Here is a 26017-nt window from a genome sequence, read left to right on the forward strand (position 1 = left end):
CCTAGTTACCAATTAAGCCACATTAACCAAAGCGATTAATGGGTTTCACCTGCCCTCTTGGTTGGGCATGGGCAATTTTTCTGAGGTACATTAGTACTGTTGGTACACCAATTTTTTGGGGCCCTCGCCTACAGTGTAATCCAATTAATTTTTTGCCCACCTGCATTAAAGCTGACGTTACATCAGCTGTGATGGGCAATGCAATGGGATATATTTATGTACCGCCGGTGGCTTCCTGGCACCCACCCATGCTGTGGGTCCACAGGGAGTTGTAACTGCATGTGTCCACTTCTAAAGAACCCCAGTCTGACTGGGGCATGCAGTGTGGGCCGAAGCCCACCTGCATTTAATCGGACGTTACCTCAGCTGTGATGGGCACTGCAATGGGATACATTTATGTACAGCCGGTGGGTTCCAGGGAGCCACCCATGCTGTGGGTGCACACGGAATTCCCATTGCGGAGTTGTACCTGCCTGTGACTATTTATAAAAAACCGCGGTCTGACTGGGGCATGCAGACACCTTGACAGAATGAATAGTGTGTGGCACATAGGTTCCCCATTGCTATGCCCACGTGTGCAGCTCCTGATGCCGGTGGCACAGGATTATATTTCTCATTGCTTCTGTACAGCATTGTGGGCTATCGCCCCGCCCCTTTTAAAGAGGGTCGCTGCCTAGCCGTGCCAACCCTCTGCAGTGTGTGCCTGCGGTTCCTCCTCATGGCAGACGCACTTATAAATAGACATGAGGGTGGTGTGGCATGAGTGCAGCTGAAGGCTGCGCAGGGACACTTTGGTGTGCGCTGTGGACACTGCGTCGTGCGGGGGGGAAGGGGGGTTGGGCAGCATGTAACCCAGGAGAAGTGGCAGCGGAGTGTCATGCAGGCAGTGATTGTGCTTTGTTGGAGGTAGTGTGGTGCTTAGCTAAGGTATGCATTGCTAATAAGGGCTTTTCAGAAGTAAAAGTTGTTGGGGGGGGGGCCACTCTTGCCGCTATTGTGGCTTAATAGTGGGACCTGGGAACTTGAGATGCAGCCCAACATGTAGCCCCTCGCCTGCCCTATCCGTTGCTGTGTCGTTCCCATCACTTTCTTGAATTGCCCAGATTTTCACAAATGAAAACCTTAGCGAGCATCGGCGATATACAAAAATGCTCGGGTCGCCCATTGACTTCAATGGGGTTCGTTACTCGAAACGAACCCTCGAGCATCGCGATAATTTCGTCCCGAGTAACGAGCACCCGAGCATTTTGGTGCTCGCTCATCTCTATTAATTACATCTGCCTTTTCTGTCAGTATTCTACCCTTTCCATCCAGGTACGCCAGCGTCCCTTTTTGGTCCCTAGTGAGATTAGGGACCGCCGCCCAGTTGCCCGCGTGGGGTTAGCCAGGAGTGGAGGCAAGCAGGCAGGGACAGGCGTTGTGGGTGAGATCTAGGGCACCCGGGCTGGCGTATCAAGGGTAGTTTACCGTAACACTGCGACCCTGCGTACCTGTCAGATGAATCTTCTTCTGTACTGTGGATGTGCCGCCGGCGCTCCAGTGCACATGTGCAGTACAGGTCTCCCCATGCTGTCGCCAGAGCGATGACACGGATCTGCGATACTTCCACAATGCTGATTGCAGAAGTGTCGCGGGAGGGACGATTTCCATTGACTTCAATTGCACATATATCATTTGCTTTCCAAGACTGGCCATTTTGGACACCATCCTGATGCTCTCCTCCATTGAATGCCTGAGTGCATAAGAAGTGTATATACCCACTGTAAACCAGGACTCAAGGTGTGTCAGCAGCCCTTTTCAAGGTTGGCCGTCCACGCCAGGTGAGTCCTCCTCTTTGTTGCTGCACCTTATACATTATATATTTTTTCACATTTTCATTATACAAGGTTCTTTCCCACTGATTTTTTGAGTTTACTACAAAGCAACACACATGTGTAGACAACTGTTTCAGGTTTATTAAAAACATACTACAAATCAGTACAGTAAATATTACATGCAGGAATTGTAGGATAGGAGCATAAAATCTATACCTCTGGCCTAGGACAGCTCATAGAATTCCAATTTTTCCAGTACCAACTTTATGTCTTTGTGGGCTGGTTGCACCAACCATGCTATTCATCCAGGTTTAGTTAAGCACTTATAAAAGATGAAAATGGTAAGATAGGCACCATAGGCACCATCATATGGCCGGTGATGTGTGCGTTCCATTGTGCAACTTTGATAGGACTTTGATCTGTGTAACTGGTTATTCACATTCCAACTATTACCATTTCAGGACTTACCTTGGTTTGGGAGTCCCCTCCACTTACCTTTTCCAGGATAGGGGGTGCGGTCATCTTTGTTTCTCGTATCCTCTCTCTCCTCTTGGTGGGTATATCAATTCAGATATTGTTATGTCTGCAATAGTTTTTTTTATCTTACCATTTGCCTATTTTGAAATTATTCCTGTAAAATTAGCAAGCAAGTCTGTTATGTTTTTGTGTGTCATTTTTGGGACCGTTATGATTCCAGAATACTAGAATGTGGCTTCCGCGGGATTTCTTTTCATGTGATGTAAATTTACATCAGTGTCTATTTTTATGTTTATTTCTATTTTTGTTTTTTGTTCTGAAGCCCAACAAAGGCCACTTGTAGTCCGAAAGCTTGCTATCATCATCTTTCTTTACAAAATATGTTTCATGTTTTGAGAAGCAATGTAGAACTGCTCTGAATAAAGACTGTATATTAAAGGGGTTGTCCCGCGCTGAAACGGGTTTTTTTTTTTTTAAACCCCCCCCCCCCCCCCCGTTCGGCGCGAGACAACCCCGATGCAGGGGTTAAAAAAACAAACCGGAGAGTGCTTACCTGAATCCCGGCGGTCCGGCGTCTTCATACTCACCTGCTGAAGATGGCCGCCGGGGTCTGCTCCCTCTGTGGACCGCAGCTCTTTTGTGCGGTCCATTGCCGATTCCAGCCTCCTGATTGGCTGGAATCGGCACGTGACGGGGCGGAGCTACAGGGAGCCGGCATTCTGCACGAGCGGCCCCATTGAAGACAGCAGAAGACCCGGACTGCGCAAGTGCGGCTAATTTGGCCATCGGAGGCCGAAAATTAGTCGGCACCATGGAGACGAGGACGCCAGCAACGGAGCAGGTAAGTATAAAACTTTTGATAACTTCTGTATGGCTCATAATTAATGCACAATGTACATTACAAAGTGCATTAATATGGCCATACAGAAGTGTATAGACCCACTTGCTGCCGCGGGACAACCCCTTTAACTGCATGATTCAAAACAAAAGTCTGTTGTGCACTCTATTGTTCTTAACTATGGAAATCTCTTATTGCCTTCAAGAAAGACAGTCTGCTTCATCTAACGCTCTACTAAAAAGCGAGTTTTACTCATGCTACTTTCACCTTTTGGTGGGAAGTCTACAGGGTGGCCCTTATTTGATAACAAAAGGTGGAGGAACACGTCTCTGGTTAGGCTTTTTTTTGGACCAGAAGGCCCCAATGTTTTATTCCTTTTTTTCTCTAGTGCCATGTCAATCTTCTGATGCAAAGAAAAAACGAATAGCTCGTACAGTTTGGGGACTGCAAAATACTTCTGCTTCCTTAGTATAGATGTTTCTCAGAGTCTTCAATATTTTCTCAATTAAAAGTAGAGGGCCAAGCTGTAGCTCTAGACCAGCATTACATAAGACCATGAAGTACCAGGTCAAGAGATGATCAGAGAGCAGCTTACTCTTGTTTCCATGGGAGAAGTCATGCGCCCAATAGCAGCAGTGGACTGAAGCTGAACTTAATCAACAATATCTAAAGGCCAAATGCAGTGTACCCAGGGGACCCATGCTGCCAAGCCAGGGTAAACCAACAAAGATATTACAATTGCCTCGAGAACTACACTGTCCTGGAGTTCTTGTTCCTCATCCCTGTAGAGCAAGGCACTGGCGGGTAGGCTGAGAAGCCTTTGATGTAACTTGCTGTGGCTACCTATTCTCCTATTTGAAGACCATCAGCTAGCATAGGAAGTAGAGTTGAGCGAGCACCCAAATGCTCGGGTCCGCATTATTCGAGTCGAGCTTTTCGAGTAACGAACTCCATTGACTACAATGGGAGACTCCAGCATTTTTGTATGTGGGACACCGGGTCGTGAGCTTTTTTTTTTTTTCTTGGTTCGTGTTTTTCTCTCTCTCTCTCTTCCTGCCTGACAAAAAATTTGCCAATGACACGCGGTGCGTCGCGGCGGGGAGGGGCCAAAACAGGCACGTCACAGCGGGGAGGAGCCAAAAACTGGGGTGGGGTCGAACACGGCTTGATGCTCGTTCGAGTAACGAGCACCATCTAGTGCCCTAATACTCGAACGAGCATCAAGCTCGGCAGAGTATGTTCGCTCAACTCTAATAGGAAGCCTTATAGTCAGGTAATACTCCCTGAGAAAAGTGTATGGAAATTAGTTTATAGCATATGCAGAGTGAAAAAACTTTATATAATTCCACCTTTTGCAGGTAGCTATCCTATAAGTCAGTACAGAACAGGATACTGGCTGGATGAGTAAGCTGGCAAGGTCCAAAAGGAAAAATAATACCCACCAAGAGCCATCCAGTAGCCTGATTTATACTAACAAGGGTTAATAACCTGAAACAGCTGTTTACAGATAGGTTTCTTTTTCTTTTGGAGTAGACTTTAGCTTAGCTAAAATCCCTAGTCATGTTTGATAGATCTTACATTGACCTATAATGTAGCTACCTCCAATAGGTAGCACTAGAGAGGCAGTTTTCTTCTCTTTAAAATTGATAATTTGCATACTTTTTAACCAAGGTAGGATTGCCTGGCCTATAAAACTCCCTATCCTAGCTGATGGTCTCCAAATAGAGAAACGGTACCCCTCAAGAGGTAGTCCAGTACTATCTTGGATACAAGTATACTTATTGATATTCACATACTTTTTCATTATTCTATGGCATTATTGTTAAAAAAAAAGAAGCTGTCAGGCTGTACATACCAGTGTTTTGTTAATGGGTTCTATAACTGCACTTTGATAAACTCTTCAAAGAAAGCTTTATTACCCCTACAATTTTTGACTCTAATGACCAGACCATTTTCGCTCTGTTTCTTGTGTGTTTAAAGGGGTTGTCCGAGTTCTAGCTCTAGAGTTTAACCAAGCACTAACATAACAAATAGGCTTATAGTAACCTCTCCCCATTCCCAATGTGTCACATGCCGCTGCTCGGTCCTCCGCTCTGTGTTTGTTTACTGGCTGCAGGCCCACCTAGTTTACAGAACATCATAGGCACTGAAGCCAATAACAGAGCTCAGCTACCAATCACTGAGCTCTGTTATTGGCTGCAGAGCCTGTAAACGTGACATCAGAGGGGAGAGCCAGAGCAGCGACGCAGGACACAGCGGGAGTGGGGAAGGGTGTATATAAGCCTATTTGTTATGTTATTACTTTGGGAACTGGTTTTACACTGGACCTAGAATTCGGACAATTTTTTTAACAAACAGCTATAATGTTTTTATTCTTTAAGTTATTAAAGCGATATTTGCTTATTTTATATTTTTGACAAAAATGTTAAGGCTCGTTCACTTGGCCATATGAGTACAACGCTGCAAATCTCGTAGCATTGTACTCATCACAGCCCCTACGCTGTGTCGGCAGAAGAGGCGGCAGAGATTGTGTACAGACAGCGATAGGCACTGCACATGCCCGGGATTATGATGTCACGGACATGCACAGTGTGACTTTTTTTTTTTTTAAATCCCCCACCCTGTGCAGAGTGCGGCTCCATATTAAATGCTGTCCTCTTGCAGTCATTGCGTGGGGGCAGCAATTCAATATGGAGCCCTTCAAGGCCTGCGTATGAAATGCAAGGAAACAGAGCATGCTGTGATTTATTTCTCCTCCGTTTTATAAGCAGTGTCCCCCCTCGGAGCTCCAACGCAAGTGTGAATAGAAGAATGAAAGTCCACAGACTTCCATTGCCTCCATTCACCACATGTTACGCATGCGTAATACATGTGACTAAGCCCTAAGTATCAGTGTGTTATCAACTTGCTTAAGGGATAGTTTATGCAACTCCCATTCAATTCTATGAGAGTTACGGAAACAGTATAGAACAAACCACTCAGTTGTTTCTGTAAAACCTGACCACATCCGGCAGCCTTAGATGCAGGCAGAGCCCCAGGTTATTAGTCGAGACTGATCCAGGGGCAATATGAGAATAACCCTTTTACAAGAAATCTGCTAACTTCACATGCCAGCTGTGGATAAAAAAAATCCTAATCCTTTTCCTAATTATCTCATGTACCTCCACAATTAGGTTCTGTAGCTATCCTTTTCCTTATGCAGATCAGGATAGATGAGTCATTTGGCCATTTTTCATAGAAGAGTCATGCTTATTCACTAGCTGCAGAGCAAATCATGACTTCTTTCTATTGATCGACAGCTTGTTGCATCCCCGTTACACATGAAATCCTGTCTACGTAATGGCTATAGAAACAAATCATGATGATACTATTATCAACAATATCACATTTTTCATGTGCTATGCACATTTGTCTGACTAATATACATGCCATCTTTTGCAGGCTTTGTAACATTCCTTGAAGTTATTAACAGATGATCCAGTCCTGCATAACATGAATAATGTAAAGGCTTTCTTCTTGTTCCCGATTCATCCCTTTGTTTGCTTTGTCATGCTCAAGGTAATTTTGCATCTTGAATTTTGTTTTTCAGAATTATGTAATTTGAATATTGTGAGGGTCAAAAAATTTTTATAACAGGGAAGAGTAAGGCCTCTGACACACTAGCATATTTTGGGGCTGTGTGTCCTTGTAATTCCACCAAACATCACAGTCTGTGAGGCTGGACACATGGAGAGTTTTCACTTGGACCTCTAGTCGGTGTGAAAAAAAACTCATGGCATGTCCTATTCCTGTCCGTTTCACAGATGAGAAATAAGACATACCAATGCACGTGAATCTGCTGTAGCTGAGTATATCGGACAGCACATGGATTAATGTCCCCTATTTTATCTCCTTTTGTTCCCACATAGTAATAATATCCTATTTATGTCCTCCAAGAAAGTAGCAATGCTCCTTTTGTATCCCACAGTAATGATACCTATTTTGTGCCCCAAACACAAAGTAAAACTTCTCTCCATTTCTGCCCAAATAGTAATAATCCCTCTATGTTCCCCCTAAATTTATAATGTCCCGCTACAGTTATACTGACCCCTCTGTACCCAACACAGTAATAATATCCCTGTTGTACCTCATTGTAATCGCACCCCAATAATAATTTTCACATTGTGCTCTCCCTTGTGTTCCCTCTGCAATAATATTGCATACCTATGTTCCTCTCAAAATTAGGAAACCTAATACTAATTTGGCACAGGCAGTGCAATGAAGTCACTGAATTGCACCACCTGTGTCAGGCTGTTTCATCCTATATTACCATGTTTCCCCGATAATAAGCCCTACCCTAATTTTCAGGGGGTCTTGAAATATAAGCCATCCCCTGAAAATAAGCCCTAGCTACAGTAGGTTAACAAAAACCTCTCTATCATTCACAGTCATTCAGTGAATGACATCACTGAATGGTTGTGATTGGCTCATCGAGCGCCCGCTGTGATTGGTTGGCGCTTGATCCAATCACAGTGCTCACTTGCTGAAGCCGGGGGAATTCAAAGCCCTGTTTACCAGTGAGAGAATCCTCTTACAGCGGGGTGGATTACACAGCAGTCTGCCGCAGCGCCTGGGAGATCATCGCGGGAGACACAGACAAGGGCTGCAAGGTGAGTATACGCCCCGCCCCTCTGCTTCTAATTATTCCATACACAGAGAAACAGAAAAATATCTATGAAAATACAAAGTTACTGTTTTTGTTCATCCCCCTTCCAAGAAGTGGGAAAAAAGCAATGAAAAAGTCATACCTACCCCATAACTGTCTAAAAATAAATAAAAACAATCACAATGAAAGTACAACTTATCATGCAAAAAAGAGCCCCCATAAAGCTCCGTTGATGGAAAAAGAGGAATGTTACGGGCTTGGGATGCAGTTGTGCAAATACCATTTTTAACGTGTTTTTATAGTGCAAAACTATAAAAAAAAACTATGCAAGGGTGTCTTTGCTGTAATTCTTTCGACCCTGAGAATAAACTTATATTTTATTTGTCTAGCATGGTTCAATGCTGTAGAACAAGCAAAAAACTATGACAGAATAATAGTTTTTTTGTTCATCCTAACTTCCAAAAAATAAAATAAAACATGATTGAAAGCATGTACACAAAAAGGTATCAAAACTACATCTTTTCCTACAAAAAATAAGCTGTAAGACTTTGACAGATGAGCGCATGCACAAATACTTTGGAGCATATTTGCATGTGAACCAGTCAAAAGTCGTTTTTTTCTACTGCTCAAATGCTGCACTATTGCGCGCGCAAAAATCAGAAAAATAGGGCAGGACCTATCTTTTCTCGCACATATGAAATATACATGCAAGAAAGATAGGGCAAGGCCTATCTTTCCTCGCGTGTAGGAATATAGCGTGAAAATAACACTTGTGAAAACAAAACCATTGAAGTCAATAGCTGCGCTTCGTCACGTTTTGCGTGGTGATTTTCACACCCACAAAACGTTTCCAAAACATGTTCGTCTGTTTAAGCCCTTTTACAGCTCTTTTGATGCAAAACGACTAATGTTATTGGTTTTTTGAATGTGGTAAAACCAGAAAAGTGATTTTCAATGTTTTTAATGTGTTTTTAACTGCGCCATGTGAATGGACCCTTAGAGGAATAACACTCGTAAAAAGGATTTCAACTTTTCTATTTCTGATGCTAAGCTAAGGGAAATTTATATGAGGTGGTAAGGCCTGGCCATCAAGGTAATTTATTGCAAAAATGCTACAAAATCATTGTATGTGACTATGGCATAGACTGTATATTTAACATAAATGATGGATAAATACGACTAAAGAGAAACTGAAACTAATTTGTTGCTGAACAAGATTTCTGGCTTTGTTCTTGTCTGCCTGAACTGATGTTTTGAGCCTCGGCTTAGAATGGAATCCTCAAGTAAGGAGCGATGCATAGTCACAGTGTATTTGTATAATGAGGTATGTGTAGAATGCCACTGATAATCAACAAGCTTTGCCCTGTTCAATCTCTTCCGGAAGCATGGCATAGTTTAATTAAGGAACTATGGAATAATAATTATTACTAAGTGACAGCATTTTTTAAATTAAATTAAGCGAACGCTGCATCAAACGTGACTGGATTTGCCATGTTTGAAAGAATGTCATGGTATGTTAGGGAAAAGGAGGTAAGTGGAAAAGGGATTTCTAGTATATAATACATTAAAGCAGCTTTCGCATCTGCATTGGGGGTTCAGTTTTCCTGCTCTGCTTGGGGCGCAGAAAAGGGGACTTTCTGGCTAAATCGGAACCTAACAGAGCAGAACGGACACATTGACTATACTATACTTCCGCTCAGCTGCCTGACATTTTACCAGAAGAAGAAGTGATGCATGCAGCGCTATATCTTCCACTATTTAGTGCCGGATCTGCGACGGAACCTTCGAACAGAAGTTCCAGGGCAGATATGAAACCAGCCTATCCTGGCTAGTGAAGTGGAAATCAGCAGAAATGTTGCTGAGATTTGAAGCACTTACAGCTGATGTCCACTACTGTCCAATTGTATAGACCCATAATATGACACCTATAGAGATTTATGTGGCCTACTATACCTTCATACGCTGCTGATTGCATACTAAGACAACTAAAAATATTTGTGCTATGCTACATCAGATTACAGAAATGCTCTTGCCTAACATAGAGCTGTATGGAGGCTTAATATGAAATTAAGCAGCATGTTGAGTGTCTACAGCTTGGTAGTGCTTCCACACAGGCCTCACTTATGCAGCTATACAGTGACTACCTATGGGCTTTGAATTTGCAGGAGGGTGATTGGTAGCAATGCTATCCAACACATTCCCTGTCATTACAAGTACAGCAATATCAACAACTATTCATTGATGATTATTGGATGGCTCAACACATCCTGGGTCTCCTAATATTGATATAGAACTTTGGCAGGAATATAGTTTTATTTACAGAATGGCAAAATATATTTACAAACTGTTCAAAAATCATCAGAATAGAAGAAATTTGGTAAAGAATTCATCAGGCAGTCATAAGCCACAATGTATTTAATTGTACTCCATATAAGCAATGTTATCTATGCAGAGGATGCATACAGTATTTTACAGTGTTTCCTAAAGAATAGGTTGAAAATTGTCATAGATGCCAGGTGTAAAAGAAAAAAGTCACTATCTGATAAGCTTCTAGGAGTAGCACATCAAAGTCATATCCTGTCTGATCTGTGAAGAGAGGGAGTGTACATTCAAATTATATAATGATCACGAATCACCTCTGCCGTATGGTGAAATATGAATGCATTACAGATAGGATCTAAGTCTTCATCCAACATTCTTCCTGTGACTGGATGAGATACCAAACATTCTAGTTTCGCCTGTCTTTATGTGCTCAGATGAGAAAGGCTTTAGTAAGACTCTGTAAATAATAATGCAAACATAAGAAGATAAGTGACACGATTATATTAATTCATCATTCAGCATCAAGTGCAAAAGTATTGACTATTTTACTGTATTCAGAAAAAGAAGCTGGTGATGTCATTGCTCTTTGTAACATTCCATTTTTCTTGGGTAACATCAGAAGCCCCCCTTTGTAATGAACATCTGGTAACTCAAGTCACTGGCATCCAAGTTTCTATTTCGTTAATCTTTGTGCAGTAGGTACTACACGGCCAGGAGTTTATCTCTTGCTTGTGGTAGGAACAAACAGCCCCATTCTGATTGCTACAAATAGTTCATTTTAAACTTTGAACATTGTGTTAAACATAGGAGCTTTTTGTGGAAGGTACTTGTGTTTACAACACAACTACATGGGCACTGATTTTGCAATTTCTTGGTTTCCTCTACCATGTATGTAGAATACAAAGTGTAACAAGCATATATTATAGACACAGATTTATGCAGTGCCAATAATATATGTTCTGATGGCAGAGCCTTAATTTCAAATGATTAAATCTGACCTGTTTTTTTATTGTGGCCATTATTAGCACTACTAAATGGGTTGGGTGATTATACACATATACAGCAGATAGACAAGGTCAGCCCTAAGAATTTGACCAATAAGAGTCTGACTGAAGGTGATCCCATTGACATCAAGGACACGGATACGGAGAGAGAAGTGGCCACCCAGTCGAAATCACACTTCATTATAGTGAACTGAAATTATGGAGTATGCTCACTTACTGTTTTCCTGATTGCCTACAGACTATAGATCACATATTGGTGGCCACTACTTTGCTGCCAGCTAGGAAACATGACATTATTTGGAATCATTTGACCCTTAAATGGGGTTAAAGGTCAAATCTGTAGGTCCTCCAAATACATTGACTGCCACTGCTTTGTTTTATGATATCAACTACTTTAAAGCTGGCCATATGCTTAAGTGTCTTGTTGGCCACACCTAATTTCTCTTGGGGGTACTGGTTTTCCTTGCTGGAGATCCAGCTGGTATTGGGAGCCAAAAAAAAGGATGCTAATTACCTCCCCCAGAAGAAAGAAACCTGTCTTCTTAATACCATTTATATCTACAAATGGATGTTTCTAGTCTGGCTGCTATCCTAAGGTACATTCACATGGGTGATGGCAAGTCTCTGCCGTGCCTTGCATAGCACAGCACATCCGTCTTCTGTGTGATGTGTGGGAGACCACACATTTGCATGTACTATTCTTGTGCGAGACTTGTACAAAAATAGGACATGCTGCGATTTTTCTATTTCGCAGCATCGCTGTGAGAGAAACTAAATGGATCCATTATGGGTTCTATTTTCATGCAGGTTTTGTGAGTCCCACAATCCCCAAACCTACCAGAGAATATAGGCCGTGTCAATACTGCCTAAGGCTTTATTCACAAAAGCGTTTTCACGCCCGGCTGAAAAACGCGACCATCTGAGGCACTGGATTCCAATGCATTCGTTCACATGGGCGATATAGCGCCGTAATGAACTGCCTGGTGTGGAACAAAAGAACATACGCTGCCGAGTCCAAGTACGCTGCCAATGTTCCGGACGCTTTTACGCATGGCTGCAAAAGGTAGTTCTGGATCTATCTTTCGACTGATATACGCTGGCGACTCCCATAGACTCCTATGGGAGCTAGAAAAATAGGGAGGCGGAGGAAGGTTAGCAGTGTCCAACTCAGGGAAAAGCTTACAGGTGTCTCTATTTAGGCATTTGAAGTCATTCCGAGGATTTATGCCGAGCGAGGGATTTCCAGGCTGCGGTGTATTTTTTCACTTATATATCGCACCCAGCTTTGTGAATGGACAAGAAAACGCAAATTAAGCTCAGGACTTGATCACGGAAAATCGTCCATTTATGTGAATTAACAGCGCACATTGTGTGAAAGAGCCCTAAGTCATGTTTCATGTTTAATGGGTCAGACATTAACTTACAGGGTAGCTACTAGAGATGAGTGAGCGTACTCGGAAAAGCACTACTCGCTCGAGTAATTTGCTTTATCCGAGTATCGCTGTGCTCGGGTCTGAAGATTCGGGTGCCGGCACGGAGCGGGGAGCTGCAGGGGAGAGCGTGGAGGAACGGAGGGGAGATCTTTCTCTCCCTCTCTCCCGCCCGCTATCCCCTGCTCCCCGCTGCGACTCACCTGTCAGCCGCAGCGGCACCCGAATCTTCAGACCCGAGCACAGCGATACTCGGATAAAGCACATTACTCGAGCAAGTAGTGCTTTTCCGAGTACGCTCGCTCATCTCTAGTAGCTACCTTATAGGTACATGTTGTGGTGGCGTGGGGACAAATAGCTACTTATTTATGATTACCACATTCTTTACTAGGCGCATGACTTCTATATTCAAGTGAATTTGTATTGTAAATGCATATGTTGCTGAAAATAAAAAAAGCAGAATAATGGCGTATCATACTGTCACTCTTAACACTTTTGTTTATTTGTCTATTCGATCCAATGTTTGCTTCATATCAGGTAACACATGTACCTATGATTATTATAGTCTATTCAGAATGTAACATTTTGACATATGGTGTGTAAAATGCGATTAGCAATGACTCTTCACTGCTGTATTAGGTATCCACCACACCCTCTGCTGCTAATGGAATTCTGTCAAGAGGAGATTAGGAATCTTTAAGACACTTAATTAATGGATATATCGAAATAAAAAATGTGTGACTCTGCTAAAGCAAACACTTGTGTTTATCTTTATATGATAATTTGTTTTTAGAAGTGTAGGTTAGATCCAAAGGCAAATACAAAATTGTGTTTTGCAGTCTCCTTCACATGCGTATATTTAATCACGGTCTCAATGACTTGCTCATTTAGAATCTAGCAGGGTTTTTCAGTGGACTGGACAAGAGGAAAGCAACAGTGGAAATGTTAGCAACATTATATATTAACTACAATGAGAAACTAAAATGAAAGCAAATATCTCACCTTGAATCGATTGACGCAGGTAACAAGCACCAATGTGACAGAGAATATAGCAAAGAAGATATATTGGAAAACCAGAACACCGAATGAAAACCGATAAAGAACACTACTGCATAGGGCAGGATATACAAAATAAATAGAAAATACCCACACGCTACCTGTAAAACAGATACAGAAAACCAGGTTACTAGATAATCACATGTATACACACTGATAGTACTTCCTTCAAGGACTTAAAGCGGTTTTCCAGAGAAATAATATTGATGACCTATCAGGATAGGTCATCAATAGTTCATCGTCTGGGGTCCGTCGCTTTGGACCCGATCTGATCAGCTGTGCTAGCAGTTACAATCGCCGGCCACTACACGGAGGTCCGCGCAGAGGCTTCTGCTCTGTGTTATTGTGGCGCTGACAGCTTGCACCCGCACAGCTGATCGATCGGGTCCTGAGCAGCGGACATCAGTCGATCAACAATTGATTGCCTATCCTGAAGGTAGGTCATCAACAGTATTTCCCTGGAAAACCCCTTTAAACATGGGAATGCTTTAGTCCTGCCATGAAAATCACGACCGCATTACAGGTTGAAACAAAACTATTAATTTCAATGGTTTTGTTTTCACTATCGGGATTCACGCACGTAGTATTAACCCCTGTTTGTACTGTTTTCAGAAACATATCCACTGTGGCCCTAATATTATGTCCGCATGCACAACGGGGCCCAAAATGAAAGGAGTAATCGGTGGCTTTCAGAACATAGATTTTGCTTGAAGTCCTTTTAGGCCCCATTGCCCACTTGTAGAGATCTTGAGCGGCCAAAACCATAGAGAACCCCCACAAATGACCCCATTTTGAAAACTAGACCCCTTAACGAATTTATCTAGGGGTGTATTGTGTATTTTAACCCTACAATTTTTGAATAGATCTAAGCAAAGCAATAAGAAAAAAATTACGATTTTCATTTTTTGGGCTATTGTGTCAATTTAAAAACAGTTTTTTTTGTACAGCACACATATGAATGAAGGCATTCACCCCAAAATGGATACCCCTGTTTGTGCCGTGTTTAGAAACATACCCATTGTGGCCCTAATAGACTTACAGGACACATGGCTGGGCCTACAATGAAAGGAATACCCGTTGGATTTCCGGGTACAACTGAATAAATTCCAGGCCCCATTGCCCACTTATAGAGCCATTGAGTGGCCAAAACTATAAAGAACCCCCTCAAATGACCCCATTTTGAAAACTAGACCACTTAACAAATTAATCTAGGGGTGCACTGCGTATTTTGACCCCACAGTATTTGAATGAATCTAAGCAAAGCAGAAGGAAAAAGTTACGATTTTCAATTTTCTGGCAATTTTTTAAATTTAAAAACAGTTTTTTTCTACAGGGTACATAGGAATGAAGACATGGATCCCCCCGTTTGTCCCGTGTTCAGAAACATACCGATTGTGGCCCTAATTTACTTACAGGACCCATGGCAAGGCCTATAAAGGACGGAACACCCGTTGGATTGCAGGGCACAACTGAATAAATTCCAGGCCCCATTGCTTATTTGTACGGAATAAAAATTGACTCCCTAAAAATTCCCGCCCCCCCCCCCCCCCCCCCGCCCACACACACACTCACACACACTCCGCGCCCTTTTTGGTGTTCGCAAATCTTAGATAAAAGTAATAATGTGAACTGTGTGGTATTTCTGAAGACAGGGGTAATTACGGAGGCTGGTTGGGATGGGCACATGGGGCAATAAAACTGGTATCCCCCCTCCTCTCATGCTTTTTGAGGGTCATTTCTTGACCTCAGTGGCAGGTGTGGGGTGTAAAAAGTGGCATTCCGTGAGTCTTCGTAAGCCTGCGGAGGTGCGGCGGTCTCACACAGAAGGCGCTCAACAAGCTGCTCCTGGAACTACATGAAGGCAAGCGTTCCCGGGGCTTCTTGTAAAATACGTATTACAGGTAGTGGTCTGAATAACGCCAGGCTCACACAGACGTATGTGGAATCCGCTTGCGGAGGCCCGCAGCGGATCCCAGCTGTGAGCCCGGCTGTGACCCTGCATAGGGCCGCGTAATGTACTGCGCATAACTGCGTACTTACCCGGGCGGTCATGCACAGTACACCTTTTTTTTGTTTGTATTTCCCGCACCGTCACTTAGCGATGACGTGCGTACCCGCAGCCCGTACACAATGTAGTTGCATATGGGCAGCGGGTATATCCGCGACCATGGAGCTCAATGGGCTCTATGTTGCGGATATCCGCAGTAAAATAGAACCTGCTGCGTTCTCTTTTCTGCGAGTGGATTACACGATTCCAACCCACTAATGTGAGCGGAATTGTGTAATCCAATGTGATTCATCTGCGTGTTACCGCGGATCAAACGCATGCGGAATCCGTAATTCCTATCCGGTCATGTGAGACCGACCTATGTTAGAGCGCTACTTTTTTATTACGTGACCGGGGACCACTGCTCCAGGCTCACGGCGACCGTTGTTTGCTGAGAGCAAGGACATTTTAAATTTCCTGGGCTCCCCGACTCCTGCGCATGTGTCCAGCTTTTTGCCGGCAATCGCATGTGCAGAATTCGGGAAGGTTCACGGAGGAGGATTGCGTCGGGGTTCAAATACGGAGGCCTCTGGTAAAAAGTTTCATCTCATCTCACCGATCGCATCGGTGAGGGGAGATGAAACTTCAATTTTTTTTTTTTACTTTTACGTGACCGCCATTATTGGATAGCGGCGAACACGTGACCAGGAACCGCTCACCGCGGCCCCTTGTGAAATCTCCAGGCTCTTGGCTATGTTTTGTAGCCAGGAGCAGGGAGAATTTAAATTATCCTGGCAATCCACATCTTTTGCGCATGCGTCCGCCATTTTGGCAACGGGCGTGCGCGCAGAAGCTGGGGTAAGGTCCGTGGATAAATCCGGGGGCTTTATGTACGTATTTTCATCCTCCCTCACGTATATGATCCATGAGGGGAGATGAAACATAAGCTTTTTTAACTTTTTTTTTTTTTTTTTTTACACTTTCTTTTACTTTACATGATCACTGTTATCCATTGGATAACAGTGATCACATGCTGGGTGACATCCCTCTGCTCCTGGCTACACATTGCAGCCAGGAACAGAGGGATTTTGAATTTCCCGGGGCTCGTCAATCATCGGGCACGCATGCGCAGAAGGGGACTTCGGGTCCTGGGACAGCGGGACATCGGGGAGGACCGAGGTGAGTATTTTCACCTCCCCTCATGGATCCGATCCATGAGGGGAGGTGAAATTTTGTTTTTTTACAACTTTTTTTCACTTTTCCGCGATCGCCGTTATCTATTGGATAACGGCGATCGCGGTCCCCGCTGACATTTTAAATCTCCCGCACCGCCGGGCCTTCTGCGCATGCGGCTGACGTAATGCTGCTGGCGCGCATGCGCAGAAGGCCGGCTTTGGGTTCCGGAGCATTAGGAGAGTGGGGAGCAGTGCGGCAGATGGGGGTGAGTAATTTCAGCTACCCTGATGGATCCGATCCATTAGGGCAGCTGAATCTTTAACTTTTTTTCAACTTTTTAAAAACTTTTATGCGATCGGCGCTATCGATTGGATAGCGCCGATCGCATTGCGGGGGGGGGGGTCCATGCAGCCCGGGATGACAGCTCCATGCTGTTGGTTACCTGCGGGCACCGACAGCATGGGACTGTCACGTCCAGAGCCCCAGGGGCTTTATTCTCTGCAGGACACATGTTTTTACGTCCTCAGAGAATAAAGCCCAGTTCGGGAGGACGTAAAAACGCTATGGGCTGGTCGTTTAGGGGTTAACTTGCCCTATCTTTCTCACACATTTTTCTATGTGCAGGAAAGATAGGGCAGGACCTACCTTCTCGCTCTTTTTTGTTTTCAAACTTGCACACACAAGCTCAGAATTTGAATAGTCAAAAAAAAAAACCAGTTCATGCACGAATACGTTTCGTAGCGGCGAGTGCATTAATGCACGTACTCTTGTGTTTTTGCCTTAAGATAACTTTATTTACTACCTGCTTTTTGTATAGCATATTACACAATGTTGTGCTAAGAGTCCATGCTCCCATCCTCTTTCATGCACAGAACAATTTCATATACATTTGAATCTAGACCAGCACATAAATACACTCAGTCAAAAAAAAAATCAAGCACCACTGCAAACGGAGGCGATGGCGGGTGTCAAAGGCAATACACATAATGGGCACCATGAGACTAAATGTCCTTCAGCCAAGCACCTGGAAATAGTTCTGACGGACACAAGGGCCTGTATTGATGATGACACCTGTCTCTGGATGATGGACAACAAAACAGTTATAGCTAATAATCCTCTCTACTGGTGGTCTGTGGAGGGTGTCTTGAGCCCGGTCGTCTTGTGTACAGGAGTGTAACTATAGGGGATGCAGGGGATGTGGTTGCTTCCGGGCTCATAAGGCCCATCTTCTCCATATCGTAAGCCTAGTAGTATAAATAAAGCATTAGAGTTGGGGGCCCTGTTACAGATTTTGTATTGGGGCCCAGAAGCTTCAAGTTACGCCTCTGCTTGTGTACATGTGCTCATGCATCCACCAGTCTCAACACCTTCTAAAAGTCTGGTCAAAACAGCCCAGGTGGTGGGGAATTCATCAATATGACCAGAAAGCTACTCGCATTTCAGTAATGCGCCCCCCTCAAACTCTGTTAAATCTTTTCTATTGCATTGTACAGACATGTTTGGTGATCAACAAGCTCTACACAAGCAGAAAAAGAGGTCTACTACACACAAGTAACCTCTGAGAGACTTCTTATAGGCCAATGGTGGAACCACTATTAGGGCCTGAGGGGGGCAAAACTAATCATCTAATCACATCACTACTCTAATCACTTGCACATTTGCTTGAGATGTAACTGCATGCTGAGTTTTGCAGTAAAATGACAACTCCTTCTAGGTGCTCGATCTTTTTTTTTTTTTACAAATAGTCAAAATTTCCCCCATATAGTTTAATAGGCTATGTTCACACATTACAGATTTGTTACAGATTTCCTGCAACAGAAAATCCACAGTAAATCCACAGTGGCAAATCTGCACTAAATCCATACAAATTTTGGTGCGGATTCACCAACAATTCCATCAGATTATTTGAAGAAGTGAAATCTGTGATGAATATCCACAGCCTAAATTGACATACTACATATTTAGGATCCGCAGCATTGGTCAATTTACATTGCAGATTTTCTCTGCAATGTGTGGATGGGATTTCTTAAAATCCTATCCACAATGCTGGTACTGTAAATGCTGTGGATTTTCTGCAACTAATTCTGCTAAAGAAATTCTTTAGCATGCCCAAAGTAAGTTAAAAATTAGTTTACTGTAGTGAGTGTGGGCAGGTATATACATGCTGTTATATCTATAATGTATTGCATTCTGCACTCCAAATTCCAGCTTATATACCCTAAAGCACTATGAAATATCTCTCAGTATGTGATGGAAAAGGGACTCACAGTAGTTAGGGACCAGGCTTGGACTGGCACGGAGGAACAGCTGAATCCTCCAGTGGGCCCTGAGCCAGATGTGCGCCCCCACCACTCACCCATTGCACAAGCAGCACACGGCATAGTACTTTCACTACACTATATACAACTAGGTAGCATCTCAGCCAGCCTACACGTCCATATAATAAACTGGATAGTTTGTCTATTTATATAGATGCTTAGGCAGGCTGAGATGACATCTAGGCTCATTGGAAGGACCGTCAGTATCCTCCCTTATTGAGCCCCACCTTCTTGATGTGCTGCAAGAGCTCCCATCAACAAACAACTTGCAACTTTCGACTGCTTCCTGTGGCCTGGTGCTGAGTGAGAGCACATGCCTGGCTCACAGAGCTGAGAAGGCCGCTAGTCTAAGGCAAAGGCCACGCAGCAGAATATTACTGGAAAAAAAGTGTGTATGTATATCCCCTCTCCTGTACGGTAATTGGAATAAATTTATTTTCACATTCTTGTAACCCCTGTAATAGAGATGAGCGAACGTACTCGTCCGAGCTTGATACTCGTTCGAGTATTAGGGTGTTCAAGATGCTCGTTACTAGAGGCGAGCACCACGCGATGTTCGAGTTACTTTCACTTTCATCTCTGAGACGTTAGTGCGCTTTTCTGGCCAATAGAAAGACAGGGAAGGCATTACAACTTCCCCCTGCGACGTTCAAGCCCTATACCACCCCCCTGCAGTGAGTGGCTGGCGAGATCAGGTGTCACCCGAGTATTTAAATCGGCCCCTCCCGCGGCTCGCCTCAGATGCGTTCTGACATAGATCAGGGAAAGTGCTGCTGATGCTGGAGCTGCTATAGGGAGAGTGTTAGGAGTTATTTTAGGCTTCAAGAACCCCAACGGTCCTTCTTAGGGCCACATCTGACCGTGTGCAGTTCTGTTGAGGCTGCTTTTAGAAGTGTTGCACTTTTTTTTTTTTTTTGTATAGCGGCTGTGCAGAGCATTGCGTCCTCAGTCTACAGTCATTGTACATAGTATAGGGCCAGTACTGGTGAGGCAGGGACAGTGGGAAAGGTGAAAGAGATATACTGTCTATATTGGCAGTGGGCTTTTTCAAACAAATTTGGGAAAAAAAAAAAATATTTGGGCTGCCTGTGACCGTCCTCAGTGTACTGCGTCTCTGCTGGGGGTAGTAGTCCTAATTAATACGCAGCTAAGTATTACAGCAGGCTTGCGCAAAATTCTTTCCTGGCTCTGCGTTGCCCATTACATCACCGCCGTCATCCCGTCCAGAGGTAAACAGTCTGCAGTAATTTTTGTATAGCGGCTGTGCAGAGCATTGCGTCCTCAGTCTACAGTCATTGTACATAGTATAGGGCCAGTACTGGTGAGGCAGGGAGAGTGGGAAAGGTGAAAGAGATATACTGTCTATATAGACAGTGGGCTTTTTAAAAAAAAATTGGGAAAAATACTATCTTTGGGCTGCCTGTGACCGTCTTGAGTGTACTGCGTCTCTGCTGGGGGTAGTAGTCCTAATTAATACGCAGCTAAGTGTTACAGCAGGCTTGCACAAAATTCTTTCCTGGCTCTGCGTTGCCCGTTACATCACCGCCGTCATCCCGTCCAGTGGGAAACAGTATACATATATACGCTGCCTACAGTATCTGTCTGCTGTCTCAGCTCAGCCTTTAAAAAAATAGAAGCAAAACACTTAAGGCCTACTAGTGGCCTTTGGACACTTGACTGCTTCTGCGCTGTGAATTCCACTAGCTCAGTCATACGCACCTACGTCTCACTACAGGCGTGCACAAAATTCTTTCCTGGCTCTGCTGTGCGTTCCGTAAGCGAAGTCAGCCTCCAACCACAGGCCAATAAGCGGCACATTTAATTACAGTGTTCTGTTTCTGCACTACTGGTAATACACCATGCTGAAGGGTAGGCCTAGAGGACGCGGCCGAGGACGCGGAGGCCCAAGTCAGGGTGTGGGCACAGGCCGAGCTCCTGATCCAGGTGTATCGCAGCCGACTGCTGCGGGATTAGGAGAGAGGCACGTTTCTGGCTTTCCAAGATTAATCTCAAAATTAATGGGTCCACGCGGTAGACCTTTATTAGAAAATGAGCAGTGTGAGCAGGTCCTGTCGTGGATGGCAGAAAGTGCATCCAGCAATCTATCAACCACCCAGAGTTCTGCGCCGTCCACTGCTGCAACTCTGAATCCTCTGGCTGCTGCTCCTCCCAGCCTCCTCACTCCATTACAATGACACATTCTGAGGAGCAGGAAGACTCCCAGGAACTGTTCTCGGGCCCCTGCCCAGAATGGGCAGCAATGGTTCCTATCCCACCGGAGGAGTTTGTCGTGACCGATGCCCAACCTTTGGAAAGTTCCCGGGGTCCAGGGGATGAGGCTGGGGACTTCCGGCAACTGCCTCAAGAGCTTTCAGTGGGTGAGGAGGACGACGACGATGAGACACAGTTGTCTATCACTCAGATAGTAGTAATTGCAGTAACTCCGAGGGAGGAGCGCACAGAGGATTCGGAGAAAGAGCAGCAGGACGATGAGGTGACTGACCCCACCTGGTTTGCTAAGCCTACTGAGGACAGGTCTTCAGAGGGGGAGGCAAGTGCAGCAGCAGGGCAGGTTGGAAGAGGCAGTGCGGTGGCCAGGGGTAGAGGCAGGGCAAGACCGAATAATTCCCCAACTGTTTCCCAAAGCGCCCCCTCGCGCCATGCCACCCTGCAGAGGCCGAGGTGCTCAAAGGTCTGGCAGTTTTTCACTGAGAGTGCAGACGACGGACGAACAGTGGTGTGCAAGCTTTGTCGCGCCAAGATCAGCCGGGGAGCCACCACCACCAGCCTCACCACCACCAGCATGCGCAGGCATATGATGGCCAAGCACCCCACAAGGTGGGACGAAGGTCGTTCACCGCCTCCAGTTTGCACCACTGCCTCTCCCCCTGTGCCCCAACCTGCCACTGAGATCCAACCCCCCTCTCAGGACACAGACACGACCGTCTCCCGGCCTGCACCCACACCCTCACCTTCGCTGTCCTCGGCCCCATCCACCAATGTCTCTCAGCGCACCGTCCAGCCGTCGCTAGCGCAAGTGTTGGAGCACAAGCGCAAGTACGCTGCCACCCACCCGCACGCTCAAGCGTTAAACGTGCACATAGCCAAATTGATCAGCCTGGAGATGCTGCCGTATAGGCTTGTGGAAATGGAGGCTTTCAAAAACATGATGGCGGCGGCAGCCCCGCGCTATTCGGTTCCCAGTCGCCACTACTTTTCCCGATGTGCCGTCCCAGCCCTGCACGACCGCGTCTCCCGCAACATTGTACATGCCCTCACCAACGCGGTTACTGCCAAGGTCCACTTAACAACGGACACGTGGACAAGCACAGGCGGGCAGGGCCACTATATCTCCCTGACGGCACATTGGGTGAATTTAGTGGAGGCTGGGACAGAGTCAGAGCCTGGGACCGCTCACGTCCTACCCACCCCCAGAATTGCGGGCCCCAGCTTGGTGCTGGTATCTGCGGCGGTGTATGCTTCCTCCTTTAAACCAGCCTCCTCCTACGCAACCTCTGTCTCGAAATCAAGATGTATCAGCAGCAGCACGTCGCCAGCAGTCGGTGTCGCGCGGTGTGGCAGCACAGCGGTGGCCAAGCGACAGCAGGCCGCGCTGAAACTACTCAGCTTAGGAGAGAAGAGGCACACGGCCCACGAACTGCTGCAGGGTCTGACAGAGCAGACCAACCGCTGGCTTTCGCCGCTGAGCCTCCAACCGGGCATGGTCGTGTGTGACAACGGCCGTAACCTGGTGGCGGCTCTGCAGCTCGGCAGCCTCACGCACGTGCCATGCCTGGCCCACGTCTTTAATATGGTGGTTCAGCGCTTTCTGAAAAGCTACCCACGCTTGTCAGACATGCTCGGAAAGGTGCGCCGGGTCAGCGCACATTTCCGCAAGTCCAACACGGACACTGCCACCCTGCGCACTCTGCAACATCGGTTTAATCTGCCAGTGCACCGACTGCTGTGCGACGTGCCCACACGGTGGAACTCTACGCTCCACATGTTGGCCAGGCTCTATGAGCAGCATAGAGCTATAGTGGAATACCAACTCCAACATGGGCGGCGTAGTGGGAGTCAGCCTCCTCAATTCTTTACAGAAGAGTGGGCCTGGTTGGCAGACATCTGCCAGGTCCTTGGAAACTTTGAGGAGTCTACCCAGGTGGTGAGCGGTGATGCTGCAATCATTAGCGTCGCCATTCCTCTGCTATGCCTCTTGAGAAGTTCCCTGCAAAGCATAAAGGCAGACGCTTTGCGCTCGGAAACAGAGGCGGGGGAAGACAGTATGTCGCTGGATAGTCAGAGCACCCTCCTGTCTATATCTCAGCGCGTTGAGGAGGAGAAGGAGGAGCATGAGGAGGATGAGGAGGAGGGGGAAGAGACAGCTTGGCCCAATGCTGAGGGTACCCATGCTGCTTGCCTGTCATCCTTTCAGCGTGTATGGCCTGAGGAGGAGGATCCTGAAAGTGATCTTCCTAGTGCGGACAGCCATGTGTTGCGTACAGGTACCCTGGCACGCATGGCTGACTTCATGTTAGGATGCCTTTCTCGTGACCCTCGCGTTACACGCATTCTGGCCACTACGGATTACTGGGTGTACACACTGCTCGACCCACGGTATAAGGAGAACCTTTCCACTCTCATACCCGAAGAGGAAAGGGGTTCGAGAGTGATGCTATACCACAGGACCCTGGCGGACAAACTGATGGTAAAATTCCCATCCGACAGCGCTAGTGGCAGAAGATGCAGTTCTGAGGGCAAGGTAGCAGGGGAGGCACAGAGATCAGGCAGCATGTACAGCACAGGCAGGGGAACACTGTCCAAGGCCTTTGACAGCTTTCTGGCTCCCCAGCAAGACTGTGTCACCGCTCCCGAGTCAAGGCTGAGTCGGCGGGAGTACTGTAAAAGGATGGTGAGGGAGTACATAGCCGATCGCACGACCGTCCTCCGTGACGCCTCTGCCCCCTACAACTACTGGGTGTCGAAGCTGGACACGTGGCCTGAACTCGCGCTGTATGCCCTGGAGGTGCTTGCTTGTCAGAGAGGGTGTTTAGTGCGGCTAGGGGAATCATCACGGATAAGCGTACCCGCCTGTCAACCGACAGTGCCGACAGGCTTACAATCATAAAGATGAACAAAGCCTGGATTTCCCCAGACTTCTCTTCTCCACCAGCGGACAGCAGCGGTACGTAAACAATACGTAGGCTGCACCCGCAGATGGAAGCATCATTCTCTATCACCATAAAAAACGGGGACCTTTTAGCTTCATCAATCTGTGTATTATATTCATCCTCCTCCTGAAACCTCATGTAATCACGCCGAACGGGCAATTTTTCTGAGGCCCACAAGGCTCAGTCATATAACTTTTGTAAACAATGTTTATACGTTTCAATTCTCAATTCAATAAAGCGTTGAAACTTGCACCTGAACCAATTTTTATTTTAACTGGGCCGCCTACAGGCCTAGTTACAAATTAAGCCACATTAACCAAAGCGATTAATGGGTTTCACCTGCTCTCTTGGTTGGGCATGGGCAATTTTTCTGAAGTACATTTGTACTGTTGGTACACCAATTTTTTTGGGCCCTCGCCTACATTGTAATCCTAGTAATTTTTAGCCCACCTGCATTAAAGCTGACGTTACCTCAGCTGTGTTGGGCACTTGAATGGGATATATTTATGTACCGCCGGTGGGTTCCAGGGAGCCACCCATGCTGTCGGTCCACACGGAGATGTAACTGCATGTGTCCACTTCTAAAGAACCCCAGTCTGACTGGGGAATGCAGTGTGGGCCGAAGACCACCTGCATTAAACCTGACGTTACCTCAGCTGTGATGGGCAATGCAATGGGATATATTTATGTACCGCCGGTGGCTTCCTGGGACCCACCCTTGCTGTCGGTCCACACGGAGTTGTAACTGCATGTGTCCACTTCTAAAGAACCCCAGCCTAACTGGGGAATGCAGTGTGGGCCGAAGACCACCTGCATTTAATCGGACGTTACCTCAGCTGTGATGGGCAATGCAATGGGATATATTTATGTACCGCCGGTGGGTTCCAGGGACCCACCCATGCTGTCGGTCCACATGGAGTTGTAACTGCATGTGTCCACTTCTAAAGAACCCCAGTCTGACTGGGGAATGCAGTGTGGGCCAAAGACCACCTGCATTTAATCGGACGTTACCTCAGCTGTGATGGGCAATGCAATGGGATATATTTATGTACCGCTGGTGGCTTCCTGGGACCCACCCATGCTGTCGGTCCACACGGAGTTGTAACTGCATGTGTCCACTTCTAAAGAACCCCAGTCTGACTGGGGAATGCAGTGTGGGCCGAGGACCACCTGCATAAAACCTGACGTTACCTCAGCTGTGATGGGCACTGCAATGGGATTTATTTATGTACCGCCGGTGGGTTCCAGGGAGCCACCCATGCTGTCGGTCCACACGGAGTTGTAACTGCAGTGTCCACTTCTAAAGAACCCCAGTCTGACTGGGGCATGCAGTGTGGGCCGAAGACCACCTGCATTAAACCTGACGTTACCTCAGCTGTGATGGGCACTGCAATGGGATTTATTTATGTACCGCCGGTGGGTTCCAGGGAGCCACCCATGCTGTGGGTCCACAAGGACTTCACATTAGGGATTTGTACCTGCCAGTGTCTATGTATTAAAAACCCCAGTCAGACTGGGGCATGCACTATGGGCCGAAGACCACCTGCATTAAACCTGACGTTACCTCAGCTGTGCTGGGCACTGCAATGGGATATATTTATGTACCGCCGGTGGCTTCCTGGGACCCACCCATGCTGTCGGTCCACATGGAGTTGTAACTGCATGTGTCCACTTCTAAAGAACCCCAGTCTGACTGGGGAATGCAGTGTGGGCCGAAGACCACCTGCATTTAATCGGACGTTACCTCAGCTGTGATGGGCAATGCAATGGGATATATTT

General features: G+C 45.9%; 1 protein-coding gene across 3 annotated transcripts in view; it reads right to left on the bottom strand.

Annotated features, from left to right (window-relative positions):
- Window positions 1-10074: 10074 nt before the first annotated feature.
- Window positions 10075-26017, bottom strand: part of LOC136582855 (transmembrane protein 272-like) — a 90758-nt gene continuing 74815 nt past the window's right edge. For all 3 annotated transcript variants that reach the window (XM_066584126.1, XM_066584124.1, XM_066584125.1), the window contains 2 exons: window positions 13533-13687; window positions 10075-10553 (listed from right to left, as the gene is read on the bottom strand). In XM_066584126.1, the coding sequence (XP_066440223.1) occupies window positions 10527-10553; window positions 13533-13687 (182 nt within the window). In that variant the 3' untranslated portion in view covers window positions 10075-10526. The remainder of the gene's footprint in view (window positions 10554-13532; window positions 13688-26017) is intronic.

The sequence above is a fragment of the Eleutherodactylus coqui genome, chromosome 11, assembly GCF_035609145.1.
Source record: "Eleutherodactylus coqui strain aEleCoq1 chromosome 11, aEleCoq1.hap1, whole genome shotgun sequence".
Classification (NCBI taxonomy): domain Eukaryota; kingdom Metazoa; phylum Chordata; class Amphibia; order Anura; family Eleutherodactylidae; genus Eleutherodactylus; species Eleutherodactylus coqui.